The sequence below is a fragment of the Ranitomeya variabilis genome, chromosome 1 (assembly GCF_051348905.1).
Source record: "Ranitomeya variabilis isolate aRanVar5 chromosome 1, aRanVar5.hap1, whole genome shotgun sequence".
Taxonomy (NCBI): Eukaryota; Metazoa; Chordata; class Amphibia; order Anura; family Dendrobatidae; genus Ranitomeya; species Ranitomeya variabilis.
This window is the reverse complement of record NC_135232.1, coordinates 12,657,911-12,675,964: the sequence shown is the minus strand read 5'-3', so window position 1 is coordinate 12,675,964 and position 18,054 is coordinate 12,657,911. Positions and strand designations below refer to the sequence as shown.

Sequence of the window (18,054 nt, the reverse complement as noted above, 5' to 3'; positions counted from 1 at the left end):
AAAAAATAAGCCCTCACCCAACTCGAGATCACGATAAATGGAGACGCTACGAGTATCGGAAAATGGCGCATTTTTTAAATCTTTATGAACAAACTTTGGATTTTTTTTTCACCATTTAAATAAAAAAGAATCTAGACATGTTTGGTGTCTGTGAACTTGTAATAACTTGGGAAATCATAGTGGCAGGTCAGTTTTAGCATTTGGTGAACATGGTACAAAAAAAATCCCAAAAAACGTTGTGGAATTGCACTTTTTTTTGGCAATTTTACCGCAGTTGGAATTTTTTTCCCATTTTTGAGTACATGATATGGTAAAACTAATGGTGTCGTTCAAAGGTACAACTCGTCCCACAAAAAACAAGCCCTCACATGGCCATATTGATGGAAAAAGAATAAAGTTATGGCTCTGGGAAGAAGAGGATCGAAAAACAGAAGCGCAAAAACGAAAAAGGGCAAGGTCTTGAAGGGGTTAAAGAGGAGACCAATTTGTTATGCAGAGGTTCTGTTAGATAGTTAGTGAATTTTATTATTGTAATGTGTTTGAGACATGATTTTGATTAGGATATTGTTAATCATGGATGTTCATGTTTGCGGAGGAAATGAGAGACCGAATATATGACCCAAGATGTCGGCCAAGAGTGACTCTACTGAGCCAGCTTTGCTTTTGCCTCCTTATTCAGTAAAGCATTTTTTCAGGTTTTCTCTGTATTTTCTGATCCAAAATGTTTGGGATTTTATCTCTCACCTTTCCCCTGCCGATGTGTCAGAAGGGGCTCTATTGGTGATGCCCTATAAATTTGATAATTGCCCTCTTCCCCAAAGGCTTCTCCGACCTCAACTGTTTAAGGCAAGACCTATGCTCTGTTATGATTCCCCCAAGGGTACATTTTATGTCCTTCCATGTGTCCTCAGCATTGTAGAATCCAGTATGATGGGAAATTCAGAAATTTCTCTGGAGAATTTAGCTGACCATGGGCAGACGGTATGGCAGGATAATATGATTGCGGAGTAACTGTTGTGACTTAGTGTCTTCCAGCGACTAGTAAACTCTCTAGAGGTCGACTACATTCAGGTCACTCATAAGTTTCTAAAAGGTTTTTCCAATCTAGGACATTGATGCCATATGCACAGGACATTACCTAAGTCTGCGGAGCCCTCCTCTATCTCCAGAACTGTCCATGTCACCTGCCCCTAGAAACAAGAGGTGTTTGCGCATTCTTCTCCCTTCATTTGTATGGATCTTCTGAACATTGCAAAGCACAATGGCAGGAACAATTTTGGCGGTGTTTTTATTATTCATTTTTAATGGAATTCACCACACTAAATAAAAATGCCTAAACTTTGTCTATACCGTATATGTATAGTTATTAGACCCGCACCTATGTGGAGAACAGAGTTCTCAGCGCTCCTTGTGAGCAAGTTGGTGCATCCGAGCAGAGAATGAGTAGAGAGATTGCTGCATGTGTGCGCATCTGTCCATTCACTATAGGAGTCTCCCCACAGCCGAGCCTCACCACCTAGCGGTGCTACCCACGTCTGTCAGGTAGTTATGGGTTATCCTGTGGAGGGGTTCTGCATCTGTCCATTATTCATTATCCTTTTACTATGACCTAAATGTCCGTATTGTGAATCCTCCTATAATCCATGTGGTGACGGCTCGGAGAACCTGATCCTCTCACTGCTCAGTGACCGTGGTTCTGGATCTCACGTTATATCATCCCCTGTGATTTCCATCTTCTCCTTCATCATGAAGACGCCGGCAGGACGAGATCCCTCCAGCTGATCCAGTGCTCATCCCTCCTCCTCCTGAATGACCCCGAGGATGGACGAGGACAGGGATGAGACCACCAGAAGATTATTCCACTTGGCCCTGGAGATCATCTCCCTGCTGAGCGGAGAGGTAACTCCTCTACATTTCTATCAGCTTTATTGTGTTCTGTGACAAGTCCGACATCGGGAGGAGGAAATCCAGAATAGAGAGAAGGATTCTTTACTGTAAGAGCAGTGATTGTGTGGAGCTCTCTGCCCAGAGGAATTGTCATGGGGATTCCCTATAAGAGCTGTAGAGGGGCCGGGATGTCTGTCCGGGGGGGAATAATATTCCCGGTTATGGCCCCAGATTACTGGAGACGGTTATTGATCCCGGGATTTCTACTGATTGTCAGATCTGGAGTCGGGAAGGAATTCTTCTCCCTAAGTGTCTCTCTCCATACACAGGAGTACACAATAGTGAGGAGGACACCGGGGGACGGTGTGACTCCCATCATCCATCTCCAGGAGTCAGGAGGGCGGAGCCCGGGCCCCATCACAGAGCCTCCCCCGCACTCCCTGCTACATGAGAGGAACAAGAAGATCCTGGAGCTCAGCAACAAGATGATTGAGCTGCTGAGCAGAGAGGTGACTGCTGGGACATTATACAGCACTGGAGGATTCTGGGTGAAGAGCGGAGAGGTGACTGCTGGGACATTATACAGGACTGGAGGATTCTGGGTGATGAGCGGAGCGGTGACTGTTGGGACATTATACAGGACTGGAGAATTCTGGGTGATGTGCGGAGAGGTGACTGCTGGGACATTATACAGCACTGGAGGATTCTGGGTGATGAGCGGAGAGGTGACTGCTGAGACATTATACAGGACTAGAGTATTCTGGGTGATGAGCGGAGAGGTGACTGCTGGGACATTATACAGGACTGGAGGATTCTGGGTGATGTGCGGAGAGGTTACTGCTGGGACATTATACAGCACTGGAGGAGTCTAGGTGATGAGCGGAGAGGTGACTGCTGGGACATTATACAGGACTGGAGGATTCTGGGTGATGAGCGGAGAGGTGACTGCTGGGACATTATACAGGACGGGACTGGAGGACTCTGGGTGATGAGCGGAGAGGTGACTGCTGGGACATTATACAGGACGGGACTGGAGGACTCTGGGTGATGAGCGGAGAGGTGACTGCTGAGACATTATACAGGACGGGACTGGAGGACTCTGGGTGATGAGCGGAGAGGTGACTGCTGGGACATTATACAGGACTGGAGGATTCTGGGTGATGAGCGGAGAGGTGACTGCTGAGACATACAGGACGGGACTGGAGGACTCTGGGTGATGAGCGGAGAGGTGACTGCTGGGACATTATACAGGACTGGAGGATTCTGGGTGATGAGCGGAGAGGTGACTGCTGGGACATTATACAGCATTGGAGGATTCTGGGTGATGAGCGGAGAGGTGACAGCTGAGACATTATACAGGACTGGAGGCTTCTGGGTTATGGGCGAAAAGGTGACTGCTGGGACATTATACAGGACTGGAGGATTCTGGGTGATGAGCGTAGAGGTGGCAGCTGGGACATTATTCAGGACGGCACTGAAGGATTCTGGGTGATGAGCGGAGAGGTGAGTGCTGGTACATTACACAGGATGGCACTGGAGGATTCTGGGTAATGAGTGGTGAGGTGACTGCTGTTACATTATACAGGACAGCACTGGAGGATTCTGGGTGATGAGCAGAGAGGTGACTGCTGGGACATTATACAGGATTGAAGGATTCTGGGTGATGAGCGGAGAGGTGACTGCTGGGAGATTATACAGGACGGCACTGGAGGATTCTGGGTGATGAGCGGAGAGGTGACTGCTGGGACATTATACAGCACTGGAGGATTCTGGGTGATGACGGTGTGGTTGTTGTCAGGTTCCTATAAGGTGTCAGGACGTCGCTGTCTATCTCTCCATGGAGGAGTGGGAGTATCTAGAAGGACACCAGGATCGGTACCAGGACGTGATGATGGAGGAGCTCCGGCCTCTTACACCACGAGGTGAGACACGTGACTTATAAGTTAGTAGTGTGTTGTTTCCCATTACTGTGGGCACAGGCCGATGTGCAGTTTCATGTGATGTAGAAACACTTAAAATGTATCTTTTATATTAAATCCGAGCCCTAATTTTGCCATTCATGTGAAATGTTTCCATTCGCTGTATGACGGTCCCTTTAGCATTTGTCGGTCTGATATGAGTGGAGCAGTCACAGAAATTTGTGAGATAGATTTTCCATGTGGGACCATGCGCAGCACCACGATCATGTGGAAATCTGTTCTCTAGGATCGGGCGGCATTATCAGTAGTATGCGGTCTGGTGATTATGGACATCTGTGTTTGTGATGAAGCTGTTCTGCTGGAAAAGCCTTACATTCAAGGAACAAAATGCAAAGTGAGTGAACAAAAGAGAAATGTAAATCCCATCAGGATCTGGTCACCGCTCGTCGCCTCCATCATCAGTATCTGGAGACTGCCCGTCACCTCCATCATCGATATCTGGTGACCCCCTGTTGCCTCCGTCATCAGTATCCAATGACCGCTCGTCGCCTCCGTCATCGCTATGTGATCACTGCCCATCGCATCCATCATCAGTATCTGGTGGCTGCCCTTCACCTCCATCATCCGTACATGGTGACTGTCCGTTGCCTCCATAATCAGTTTTTGGTGATCTCCCTAGTTGCCTCTGTATCTGGTGAACAAGGCATCAAGGTTGCTCCAAACATCTTGGAGACCTGACTCCAGATCTTCTGTGTAAGAGGCTTGTGCAGATCCTTCTGTCTCTTCATGTGATCCCAGACAGACGGGATCACAGATAGGACTCTTCATTCTTAATGACATTGGCTGGATGTTGGGGGTCATTGCCCGGCTGCAGAATAAATTTGGCAGCATTGTATTGTGGTGGTCACATGAGGAGAGGAGACATGAAGAGGTAAGTAAGCGACAGCTGTTTCACGTGAACTGCTCTTCTTCAGGCTGTTAGTAGTTTACTTGGAACAGCTGTAGCTTACTTACCTCTTTGACTCCTCATGTGACGACCATGACGAAGTGCTGCTTTTTTACGTAGCAGTGGTGAGTGATGCTGTTACTTAGCTTTTCATGCTTTTTCCTCACAGTTTTCTACTGTCTTACCTCACGCTGAGCACCACTATATCTGGTAGTCCACCGTGAATGTTTGCCTGAGTGCATTCGCTGAGGCTGTGTTAGCAGTCTCACGACTTCTGCCTGTTATTTTTGATGAGAATAAATTTGGAGCCGATCAGACGCCTCTCTGATGGGATCACATGATGGAGAAGTATCTCTTGGATTTCTCAGCGTTGAGGACACCACTAATCCTGACCAAATCCACAACTCCATGTGCTGAGATGGAGCCGCAGACAAGCCCTCCACTGTGCGTCACTGTTCCTGCAGACCCTCATTCTTATATCATTATTATAGTGCTGCTCTCCAGACCTTATGTTACATCTGAATATTTCACATTTTACACCTCATTCCAGAGATCTTCTGTTATTTTTCTGCCTTGAAAATCCCCCACCCACACCCACACACACACACACACACACACACACACACACACACACACACACACCTACCTCACCGATTCCTATGTTCCTTTGCATACTTTAGCTTAGCCTTGCCTCAGTGTGGAAGGATTTGCTCTTTTGGTCACAATTTTTCCATGAAGACCAATTCTGGGCAGACTACTACAGCAGTAGCTGGTTCCACTGGTTGCTGCCAGTTCTGAGCTGATGGCACTGCTGGTCATCTTCATTATGTATCTTTCATCTGCTGCACTAAGTTCCCTTGGCTGACTACTGCGTCTACGGTTCTTACCGTTTTATATTTTTTGATGTTTCTTCAAAATATGTTGAGAAACACATTTTGAAACTCTGCTGTGAATTCTTTAACTGGGAGAGACCTTGCTGATGTTGTATAACTACTTTGCATCTTCTTTCTGTGCTCAATTTCGTCATGAGGTATGTCCTGAAACTGTCTTCCACATCCTCACCTTTTGTAGCAGTGGTTTGTGCTTCATTCAGCATTAAGCCTCCCACACAGCTGTGTCTGTTTCAGTTAATGACCGGGCTTCAACCCTCATATGAAAATAATGATCATAATCATCTATCTGGTACAATTGGTTACTTGTACACTTGACTGTAATCCTACAAAATCTCTAACCGTACAAGTGACCGAGAAGTAATGAAGGCGACGTGCGGTCAACAAATATTGGTCGGATTTACATTTCTCTTTTCTTCATTCACTTTGCATTCTATTAATTGCTAAAACTAATTGATCACTTCTCTTTGAAAGCTTCTTACTCTGCATTTTTTTCCACACCTGACGTTTTTACATCGTTCTGAATATATATATATATATATATATATATATATATATATATATATATATATATATATATATATATATATATATATATATATATATATATATATATATATATATATATATATATATATATATATATAATTTGCCATAACAGCACCTTCTTAGAAGAAGGGAATAACTCAAAGGAAAAAGAAAGTTGAGTTATATTAATGTGCAGCTTTCTGTGACACCTTGGAGGTTTTTCAGACACAGGAGGAGAGAACCCTATCATAGAAACAAGAAGTTAATGGTGTTTAGAGCCATGTCTGATATATACACGGCAGGTCAAGTATTCGATCACTGTGTCGGGTATATAGATATATGGAAGGTCATCTATTCCATCACTGTGTGTCTCCACAGATGGATCCAGGAGGAGAAATCCACCAGAGAGATGTCCCCGTCCTCTGTATCCCCAGGACTGTCCGGAGGAGAATCACAACATCCCGGAGGATCATCAGGTAGATGACACTGAAGCCCCCACAACATCTGACCATGAAGTGATGGGACCTGAGCTCATCTTACATTTTTCTTTTTAGGGTGAAGATCTGATTGATATTAAGGTTGAGGTTATCGATGAAGGAGAAGAAACAATGGATTTATGGGCCGATCAGCAGGGTGAGGAGGGGAGACTGTCATGTGTGCTGTGGTCACCTACTACTACTCCCATCATCTCATCACCACATGACACAACCTATTCCATCACTGTGTGTCTCCTACAGATGGACTAGTGGAAATAAATCCACCAGAGAGATGTCGCCGTCCTCTGTATCCCCAGGACTGTCCAGAGGAGAATCACAACATCCCGGAGGATCATGAGGTAGACGGCGCTGAGCCCTGTACCGCATCTGTATAAAGCAGGGGGAAGTTTGTTGATTTCTTATCTTGATCTCTTCCTTTTTTTTCTTTTTTCCTTCCTGTCTCCTGTATTGTACTGAATGTTACATCTGATATATCAGGGGGAAGACCTGACAAATATTAAAGTGGAGGATGAAGAAGAGAGGAGTAAGGGAGATCAATCATGTCTGACTGTCGAGAGAGAGAAAGTTCCAGTCGTTTCCACAGGTATGTAAAATGACCTATTATTTAGGTGATGTCACAGTGTCACTCCTTTCACAATAACACTATCCTTAAAGGCCCCGTCTCACATAGCGATTTACCAACGATCACGACCAGCGATACGAGCTGGCCGTGATCGTTGGTAAGTCGCTGTGTGGTCGCTGGGGAGCTGTCACACAGACAGCTCTCTCCAGCGACCAACGATCAGGGGAACGACTTTGGCATCGTTGAAACTGTCTTCAACGATGCCGAAGTCCCCCTGCAGCACCCGGGTAACCAGGGTAAACATCGGGTTACTAAGCGCAGGGCCGCGCTTAGTAACCCGATGTTTACCCTGGTTACCAAAAAAAACAAACAGTACATACTCGCCTTTCGGTGTCCGTCAGGTCCCTTGCCGTCTGCTTCCTGCTCTGACTGAGCCGCCGTACAGTGAGAGCAGAGCGCAGCGGTGACGTCACTGCTGCGCTCTGCTCTCACTGTACGGCGGCACTCAGTCAGAGCAGGAAGCAGACGGCAAGGGACCTGACGGGCATCAGATGGTGAGTATGTACTGTTTGGTTTTTTTTACATTTACGCTGGTAACCAGGGTAAACATCGGGTTACTAAGCGCGGCCCTGCGCTTAGTAACCCGATGTTTACCCTGGTTACCAGTGAAGACATCGCTGGATCGGTGTCACACACACCGATTCAGCGATGTCAGCGGGGCCTCAACGACCAAAAAAAGGTCCAGGCCATTCCGACACGACCAGCGATCTCACAGCAGGGGCCTGATCGCTGGTACGTGTCACACATAGCGAGATCGCTACTGAGGTCGCTGTTGCGTCACAAAACTTGTGACTCAGCAGCGATCTCGCTAGCGATCTCGCTATGTGAGACGGGGCCTTTAGATATATAAAAGATAGGGTCAGGGTCCGACCATTGTGGCTAATGTACGAGTAGTGTTTGCTGAAGCAACAGGAAGTTACAGTCTTAAAAGCCCCAGTGGTCAGTGTGAAAAATGCAAGATTTCTTCTTTTTCTTTCACTACAGAAATATGATACGGGAAAAAAACAATTGCTAAAAATACATTTAACACAAAAAAGTATTTAAACAATAGATCATTTTCTGATGATGGCTTCCCTTTAAATCCTCTAGTAGGACAGAAAAAATTGTTAAATTATAAATATATAAAGAAAAGAAAATATAAAAAAAAATGGAAAGTGGATTATTTACTTATAACAATCATGAAAATAAAACTTCTTTTGTGAAGGTAAAAAGCATTTTAAAAAAACTATAGTCCAAAAACCTAACAATACTGTAAGCAGTAAAAGAATAAAAAGTGTAAGAAACATTGGTAGCATTACATTTTACTCTGTCGCCTCATTGGGGGACACAGGACCATGGGTGTTATGCTGCTGTCCACTAGGAGGCGACACTATGCATAATCTGAAAAAGATTAACTGTGGCTCCTCCTGTGCAGTATACACCCCTGGACGGCATCAGCCTTCTCCAGTTTCCCGTTTTCCGATGGGATTACAGATGAAGAAAAGAGGGTCTCCTGTGAGACTCCCGGCATGGCTCCTTCCTCGGCCCCCTATTATGGGGTGCCCAGTTGAAGTTGAGATGGCTATTCCCCATGCTGCTCCTTCCCCAACCTCTCGGGTGTTGGTTCGAAGTCGAGACCCCCCTCCTTCCCCAATTCCTTTTGGTTTCTGGGTTGAGGTCGAGGCGAGGATAAAGGCCCCTGAAGGTGTGACAAAAGCACCCTCCCTATCCCCCTCTGGGGGTATTAGGTTGAGACACCTCAGGTAGGGCCTGTACAGGCAGCATCCTACAGCTCCCAGCAATGGGCCAGCACACTGCGCCTGCATCCAGGGACCCCAGCCCAGCTGCGGGCTCCTGTTGAGGCCGGGGGGAGTGCAGGCAGGCATGGCACATACAGACACAGGGCTCCCTGCGTCCCTGTCTCTGCGGCAGCACCAGCTCTATACTGCCTCAGGGGGACCCCAGCCGGGCTCCCCCTTCCGCTTATAGCCCCACCGCCATCCTGCCTTCAAATCCGGAGGGGTCCGGTTCAGATCCGACCCCCTCCCGGACTTTCGCGCCGGCCTGGAGCCCTTCTGGGCCTCAGGCATCTAATTTAGGCCCCGGCTTCGGCCTAGCTGAAGCAGCAGCCTCCTCTCCGCCCCCCGGATGACAAATATGACACTCTACAGTGTCATACAAGGGGCGGATCAAGACAGAAAGGGCGGGTTTTTTATAGCCTTGCCGCCTTTTTCCAGCTCTCCGCCCCCTTCTCCTCCTCTGTCTCTGCAGCCATTTTCGGCTGCAGATTAACCCTGCATCTCCCGGTCTGCAGGACCAGGACCAGGCAGCCAGTCTCCGGGGGGCACAAGACTGTGGATTTTCGGCGCTGGACCTAGGGGTACACTGGTGGGGTAAGATCACAGCTGGGTTATCTTTACTCAGCTGTGAATCCATATTACCTATAAGGCTCCCCTGTAGGTTCTCTACCCCTGTAAGGTCCATCTGCTGGCACACTTCTGCACTCTGTGCACTATGCCGGGCTCAAGGTCTAAGAGAACCAGGCAGAACTGCTATTATGCATTCTGCACAGCCTGCGGGACCGCTCTCCCCAGTAGTAGCACGTACCCGCATTGTCAGAACTGTATACAAACTACTGTGTCACACAAGAAGCCCCTGCCAATGCCTCGGTGTCTAATGCCACACCGGAATGGGCTACTCAGATATCGCAATCTATGACGCAGTCTATAGATAACCTAACTTCCACATTGCTTCAGGCTCTGCAGGGTCATGCCCCGGCTATGAACGTTACCCAGCAAAGGGAGAGCTTGACTCAGGAACAAGATGCCCCTGGCACATCCACGTCTAGGTCACGACGCAAGCGGATCCATACATCAAGTCCATCTGCGTCATCCCATAGCACACGGTCATCCCCCTCTAGGGAGAGACACCGTTGCTCCAGGTCATCTAGACCGTCCCATTCCAGGGACAGACAATGCAGATCTCCGCAATCCCCAACCAGAGAAGGTCTCCTCCCCTGCTCACCTAGCAGGGGACGCCTCAGTGATACACAGGATTCGGAAGGCATCTGCGTCTCTGACTCAGACAGAGAAACGGAGGGGTCCCTGATCCCAATCCCTCCTAGCAATACAGCGCTAGTTGAGGACATAATATCGTCCATCCATCGGGTGCTGGTCATTTCTGATCCGCCATCAGAGGCCCCGGAACATCAGACTTCCTTTGAAGGACCTCTGAAGCCGCCTAAGGTTTTCTCTAACCACCAGAGTTTAAGGCGATCCTTAAAAAAAAAAAAAAAAAAAAAAAAAAAAAAAACGGCTCTCACAGCCTGAGAAAAAATTCGCTAATCGCAAATATCTGGAGGCGAGGTGCCCCTTCCCACAGAAGGACACCAAGGAATGGACAGATCCACCTGAAGTGGATCCCCCAGTCTCTAGGCTGGCAGCACAGACCCTCCTTACACCGCCAGATAGCTCAACCCTCAGGGACGCAGCAGACTGGCAGGTAGAACGCATGGCTCGTTCAATTTTCAAGGCAGCAAGGGCATCCATGGCTCCTGCGTTCGCTTCAGCTTGGGCTGCCAAGGCCATCCTGGCCTGGGCAAAGAATCTACAAGCCTTCCAAGCATCCGCTCCTCAACTGTCGGACCAAGCGGTTCAATTGCAGTTGTAGCAGATTACATGCTCCATGCAGCTCTGGTTTCAGCAAGGGGAGTCGCGGGGATAGCATCAAACCCCATCAGGCGTATCCTCTGGCTGCGGGAATGGAAAGCGGACGCAGCCTCAAAGAAGTCCCTCACGCACCTCCCCTACCTCAGTGGGAGACTTTTCGGTGAACAGTTGGATACTATGATATCCAACGCCACAGGGGGTAAGAGTACTTCTCTTCCCCAACTGAAACCTAAACGCACTTACCAGAAGCGTAACCAAACTCGATTCCGATCCTTTCGGAATTCCTCCGGCTGGTCCGTCTCACGTCCAGTACAAAATCGTAACCGTTCCCCACGCAGGGACAACTCACGATCGACGCAAAGGTCGGACAAGACCTGGCAGTCAAAAGCAGGCCAGTCTAAGCCCAGAGGAGGAAAATCTCAGACTTTCTCTTCCTCATGACTTACGGACTCCGGAAGACACCACACCGGTAGGCGACCGACTTTTGCTCTTTCATCAAGTATGGCTGCCTATTACAGAAGACAGGTGGGTCATGGAACTAGTGTCTTCCGGATACAAAATAGACTTCACCTCCAACCCACCGGACAGGTTCTTCCTCTCTGTCCCCCCAAAACTGCCAGCCAAGGCTCGAGCCTACCACCAAGCGGTCTCCTCGCTTTATTAATCAGGAGTCAGAGTACCGGTACCCACGACCGACCGCTTCCGAGGGTTCTACTCCACTCTGTTCGTAGTTCCCAAGAAAGGAGGCAGCGTACGGCCCATACTAGACCTAAAACAGCTTAACAAATATGTACGGGTCCGTCACTTCCGCATGGAGTCCCTTCGGTCCATCACTGCGTCCATGGAGAAGGGAGAATATCTCGCCTCCATAGACATACAAGACGCATACCTGCATATACCCATTGCACCTGCCCATCAGAGGTTTCTCAGGTTCGCAATAGGCCAGGACCACTACGAATTCGTGGCTCTCCCCTTTGGACTCGCCACGGCTCCCAGAGTGTCACCAAGGTCATGGCAGCAACCATGGACGTCCTGCATTCCAGAGGCATAGTAGTCGTTCCATACCTGGACGATCTACTCATCAAGGCTCCCACCTTCAAGGTTTGCGAGCTCAGCGTCTCAATCACAACCGATACTCTCAGTCGTATGGGCTGGTTAATCAACCTACAAAGTCATCACCAACTCCGAGTCAGTCCCTGACCTTCCTGGGAATGTTATTCAACACTTCCAGGGGTCTAGTGCTCCTTCCCAAGGACAAGGCACTGGCCCTCCGACTAGCAGATGAAGAAAAGAGGGTCTCTTGTGAGACTTCCGGCATGGCTCCTTCCTCGGCCCCCTATTATGGGGTGCCCAGTTGAAGTTGAGATGGCTATTCCCCATGCTGCTCCTTCCCCAGTCCCTCGGGTGCTGGTTCGAAGTCGAGACTCCCTTCCCCAATTCCTTTTGGTTTCTGGGTTGAGGTCGAGGCGAGGATAAAGGCCCCTGAAGGTGACAATAGCACCTTCCCTTTCCCTCTCTGGGGGTATAGGTTGAGACACCTCAGGTAGGGCCTGTACAGGCAGCATCCTACACCTCCAAGCAATAGGCCAGCACACTGCGCCTGCATCCAGGGACCCCGACTCAGCTGTGGGCTCCTGTTGGGCAAGTGGTCCTCAGCGGAAGCGTCCATGCCCATCAACATCCTGAAAATTCGTGCCATCCTTCTGGCATTGAGGGCTTTCCATCACTTACTGGCAGCCTCTTACATCAGGATACAGTCGGACAATACCACGACTGTGGCATATGTGACTCATCAAGGGGGGACCCGCAGTACCCAAGCGACGCGGGAAGTGTCATATGTCCTCCGCTGGGCGGAGGACACAGGGTCGGTCCTTCGGCGGTCCACGTTCGGGTGTGGACAACTGGGAAGCAGACTTCCTCAGCCGACAAGGAATAGACTCGGGAGAGTGGTCTCTCCATCCCGAAATTTTTCATCAGATCTGTCTCCGCTGGGGGACCCCGGATGTGGACCTAATGGCATCCCATTTCAATGCCAAGGTCTCCAACTTCATTGCCTGAACTCACGATCCGCGGTCGCTCGGAGCAGTCGCTCTGGTTCAGGACTGGACTCAGTTCCAGCTTCTGTATATTTTTTCCACCTCTCCCCCTGATATCCAGAGGGTGAGGAAGATCAAACAAGAGGGAGTTTCAACTATCCTCATTGCACCGGACTGGCCCAGACGCACATGGTACGCCGACATCGTACAACTCACAGCAGACGCCCCCTGGCGTCTCCCCGACCGCCACGATCTTCTATCACAAGAGCCGTTCTACCACCAGAACTCAAGGGCTCTCAACTTGATGGCGTGGCCCTTGAGACCTGGGTTCTAACCCAGGCAGGGTTCTCGACAGAGGTCGTTGCAACCATGATCAGAGCACGGAAATCAGCCTCTGCCAAGATGTATTACCGTACCTGGAAAGTTTTCTTTACCTGGTGCGAATCTCGTGGCTAGGTTCCACTCCCTTATTCCCTACCCAAAGCTCTTGGTTTTCTCCAAGCGGGTCTGGAAGCCAGTCTGTCATTGGGCTCGCCTAAAGCCAGGTGTCAGCCCTCTCAGTGCTTTTTCCAAAAGCGCATTGCTACCAAGCCGCAAGTAAGGCCTTTTCCTTCAGGGGGTTCCCCGATTGGTTCCCCCCTACAGACGACCACTAGAAACGTGGGACCTCATCCTGGTCCTGACAGCATTGCAGGAACCACCCTTCGAACCCCTTAAGGAGGTCCCGCTCCGCCTTCTTTCCCAGAAGGTGTTTTTTTTCCTGGTGGCACTCACCTCGCTACGCAAGGTGTCTGAACCGACAGCACTCTCATGCAGACGGCCTTTCCTGGCTTGTCACCAGGCCAAGGTAGTTCTTCGTACGGTCCCATCCTTCCTTCCGAAGGTTGTGTCAGACTTCCACCTCCATGAGGAAATTTCACTACCATCCCTTTGTCCGGTTCCGGTTCATAGAGTGGAGAAGGCTCTGCATACGCTTGACCTTGTCAGGCCTTTGCGTATATACGTGTCTAGGACTGCGTCCTTCCGGAGGTCTGATTCTCCTTTCCTCCTTCTGGAAGGCGGCCACAAGGGTAGGCCAGCTTCCAAAAGCTACTCTTGCCAGGTGGATCAAATCCACCATACAAGAGGCGTACCGCCTTAAGAATCCTCCTCTTCCAGCCGGTATTACGGCACACTCTACACGGGCGGTAGAGGCCTCCTGGGCCATTCGGCACCAGGCTTCGGCACAACAAGTGTGTAAGGCGGCCACTTGGACTAGCTTACACACATTTACTAAACACTACAGGGTTCATACCCAGTCCTCAGTGAGCCTGGGTAGATGTGTCCTGCAGGCGGCGGTGCCCTAAGTGTACGGGCCTGTCTGCACAATATTCGTCCATTGCTTCCCACCCAGGGACTGCTTTAGGACGTCCCATGGTCCTGTGTCCCCCAATGAGGCGACAGAGTAAAGGAGATTTTTGTGTACTCACCGTAAAATCTCTTTCTCTTAGCCTCTAATTGGGGGACACAGCTCCCACCCTGTTGCCCTTTCCGGGCTGTTGTAACTGTTGAGTTCTCATATTGTTTCTTGAGCTCGTACATAGTTGCCTTCTTACAGGCATAATTATGTTATTCATGTTACGTTCCTCCTACTGCTTTGGCACAAAACTGGAGAAGGCTGATGCCGTCCAGGGGTGTATACTGCACAGGAGGAGCCACAGTTAATCTTTTTCAGATTATGCATAGTGTCGCCTCCTAGTGGACAGCAGCATAACACCCATGGTCCTGTGTCCCCCAATTAGAGGCTAAGAGAAAGAGATTTTACGGTGAGTACACAAAAATCTCCTTTTTTTGCATATTCTCTTCCTTTTCCTCCCAAAATGATAAAAGCTAAATAATAAATCTTCAGCCAAGCAAATAGAAAAATAATAGTGCTATGGCTTTTAAAAGGAGAGTATTTAAGAAAAAAAACGGCCCATCTAAATTTTGTCACATTAGAAAGAAACAACAAAGAAATGAAATCTAAAAACATGCATGAATAATGTTGATTTGTGCAATTGTTTTTATTGTAGAGAAAAATAAAATGACAATAAGTTCAACATCTTTGAGTCTGTCTCGTGAAGCACTTCTCAATTCCTTGAGTTTTATTGTTTATAGATTTATGTAATGAAGGTGTTGCTGGATGTAGATCAGAATCTTAACCTTTGTCATTGATACATTGTAATATGCTAAACAAGGTTTTATAGGGATAAAATCACACATGCAGGGTTTTTTGGGTAGTTTTAAAGTTAGGATTGTATTAAAAAAGAATGGTGTGTACTTCTCCTTCATGCCGGGTCAAAAATTGTAACTCTGACTGCATCAAAAACTACCATTGTTTGTCCAGCTTTATAGCAATGTTATATCTACTTTGGTTAAAGACACCTACAAAATCTCCCTTTAATTTTAACAGAAAATCTCATTAGGAATTCTGAGGGAAACGTCATTTTCCTGCTAAATTATAAGCTAGAAGATGACTACATGAAGCTGCACTCTTCAGAAGAAAATCTAATTACCCCTGATGTAAATCTAGGACTCTACAGTACAGATGTAACACATAAACCCACTAATCATGAGGAATCTTCTCCTCACCAATCTCAGATTGTTGCCACAAGTCCAGATCAGAAAGTGGGCAACAAGTTTCAATGTGGTCAGTGTGGAAAATACTTTACAAGAAGATCAAGTCTTCATACACATAGAAGAATTCACACAGGGGAGAAACCATACTCCTGTTTGCAATGTGGGAAAAGTTTTGTGTTTAAATCATCTCTTGTTGTGCATGAAAGGATTCACAAAGGAGAGAAGCCATTTTCATGTTCAGTATGTGGTAAGTGTTTTACAGTAAAATCAGGTCTCATTAGACATGAAAAAAGTCACACAGGGGAGAAACCGTATTCTTGTTCCGAATGTGGAAAATGTTTTACTTGTCAACCAGATTGTGTTAAACATCAGAGAATTCATACAGGTGAGAATCTGTATATATGTTCAGACTGTGGAAAATTCTTTACAGGTAAATCAGATTTAGTTAAACATCAGAGAATTCACACAGGAGAGAAGCCGTTTTCATGTTCAGAATGTGGGAAATGTTTTACACATCCATCAGACCTTGTAAAGCATCTGAGAATTCACACAGGAGAGAAGCCGTTTTCATGTTCAGAATGTGGGAAATGCTTTACACATTCATCTGGTCTTGCAAGACATCAGAAAATTCACACTGGAGAAAAGCCATTTTTATGTTCCCAGTGTGGGAAATGTTTTATTACAAAAACCCAACTTCGGGTTCATCATCGAAGTCACACAAGAGAGAAACCGTTTCCATGTTCACTATGTGGAAAATGCTTTAAGAATAAATCAAATCTTCTTACACACGAGAGAAGTCACACAGGAGAGAAGCCATATTCATGTTCAGAATGTGGGAAATGTTTTACAGATAAATCACATCTTGTTAAACATAAACAGACTCACACTGGAGAGACTTTTTCATGTTCAGAATGTGGGAAATGCTTTATCTGGAAAGTAAATTTTGTTAGACATCAGCGAAGTCACACAGGAGAGAAACCATATTCCTGTTCAGAATGTGGGAAGTCATTTATAGATAAATCAAGTCTTGTTAACCATCAGAGAATTCACACAGGGGAGAAGCCATATACATGTTCAGAATGTGGAAAAAGTTTTTCAGATAGATCACATTTTCTTAAACATCAAAGAATTCACACAGGAGAGAAGCCGTATTCATGCTCAAAATGTGAGAAATGCTTTGCCTGGAAAATAGATTTTGTTAGACATCAAAAAAGTCACAAAGGAGAGAAGCCATTTTCATTGTGATATGTTCGAAGTCAATTTATAGATAAATCAAGTCTTGTTAGACATGAAAGAAGTCACACAGGGGAGAAGCCGTTTTCATGTTTGCTATGTGGGAAGTCATTTACAGATAAATCAGGTATTGTTGTACATGAAAGAATTCACACAGGTGAAAAGCCATTTTCATGTTCTCTACGTAAAAAGTACTTGTAAAGCAAGTCTTGTTAGACATGAGCGAAGTCACAGGAGAGAAATCGTATTCATGTTCAGAATGTGGAAAATGTTTTATCTATCAATTGGACTGTGTTAAACATCAGAGAATTCACACAGGCGAGAAACTATATATGTGCTCAGAATGTGGAAAGTGCTTTACAGGTAAATCGGATCTTGTTAAACATCAGAGAAGTCACACAGGAGAGAAGCCGTATTCATGTTCAGAATGTGGGAAATGTTTTACACATCAATCAGATCTTGCAAAACATCGGCGAATTCACACAGGAGAAAAACCATATTCATGTTCAGAATGCAAGAAATGTTTTACAGATAAATCAAGTCTTGTTAAAAATCAGAAAAGTCACACTGGGGAGAAACCGTATTCATGTTCCGAATGTGGGAAATATTTTATGACAAAAAACAAACTTAAAGATCATCATCGAAGTCACACAGGAGAGAAGCCGTTTCCATGTTCACTATGTGGAAAATGCTTTGTGAATAAATCAAATCTTCTTACACATGAGTGAAGCCACACAGGAGAGAAGCCGTTTTCATGTCCAGAATGTGCAAAGTGCTTTACATATAAATCAGATTTTGTTAAACATCAGAAAATTCACAAGGAAGAGAAACCGTTTTTATGTTCAGAATGTGGGAAATGTTTTACTCAGCAAGCAGATCTTCTGAATCATCAAGAAAGTCACACAAGAGAGATGCCATTTTGATGTTCTGTATGTGAAAAATGTTTTACAAGGAAATCAAATTTTTAAACTTATTAAAGAATTTACATTACTAGTAAACCATATTCTTATTTAGAATGCGAAAAATGTTGTGAATGCACCAAAAAAAAAATTAATGTATCAGGTTATTCCCAAAGAATAAACATAACACTAAGGGCAGGTGCAGAAAACTATGTATTCTCTCATCCGGGAGAATCAGTGCAATTATGCAATTCAAACTCTGATCAGAGTGTGAACATAGTGTGATTCGATTGCCTCGGAAGAGGAGAAGATGGAGAAATAAATATCTCCATTCTGTTAGGCTGTGGAAATC

At 46.6% G+C, this 18,054-nt stretch overlaps 1 protein-coding gene and 1 pseudogene across 1 annotated transcript in view; both read left to right on the top strand.

Annotated features, from left to right (window-relative positions):
• LOC143793525 (uncharacterized) overlaps positions 1-16,832 on the top strand; it is a 38,465-nt gene extending 21,633 nt beyond the window's left edge. Inside the window, exons 2-9 of the mRNA XM_077280570.1 lie at positions 1,753-1,899; positions 2,217-2,396; positions 3,686-3,809; positions 6,549-6,646; positions 6,725-6,803; positions 6,908-7,005; positions 7,145-7,250; positions 15,404-16,832. Coding sequence (XP_077136685.1) covers positions 1,810-1,899; positions 2,217-2,396; positions 3,686-3,809; positions 6,549-6,646; positions 6,725-6,803; positions 6,908-7,005; positions 7,145-7,250; positions 15,404-16,815 — 2,187 coding nt within the window. The 5' untranslated portion in view covers positions 1,753-1,809 and the 3' untranslated portion in view covers positions 16,816-16,832. The remainder of the gene's footprint in view (positions 1-1,752; positions 1,900-2,216; positions 2,397-3,685; positions 3,810-6,548; positions 6,647-6,724; positions 6,804-6,907; positions 7,006-7,144; positions 7,251-15,403) is intronic.
• A 189-nt stretch (positions 16,833-17,021) lies between these two features.
• On the top strand, positions 17,022-17,771 carry LOC143793579 (uncharacterized; annotated as a pseudogene).
• Positions 17,772-18,054: the final 283 nt, after the last annotated feature.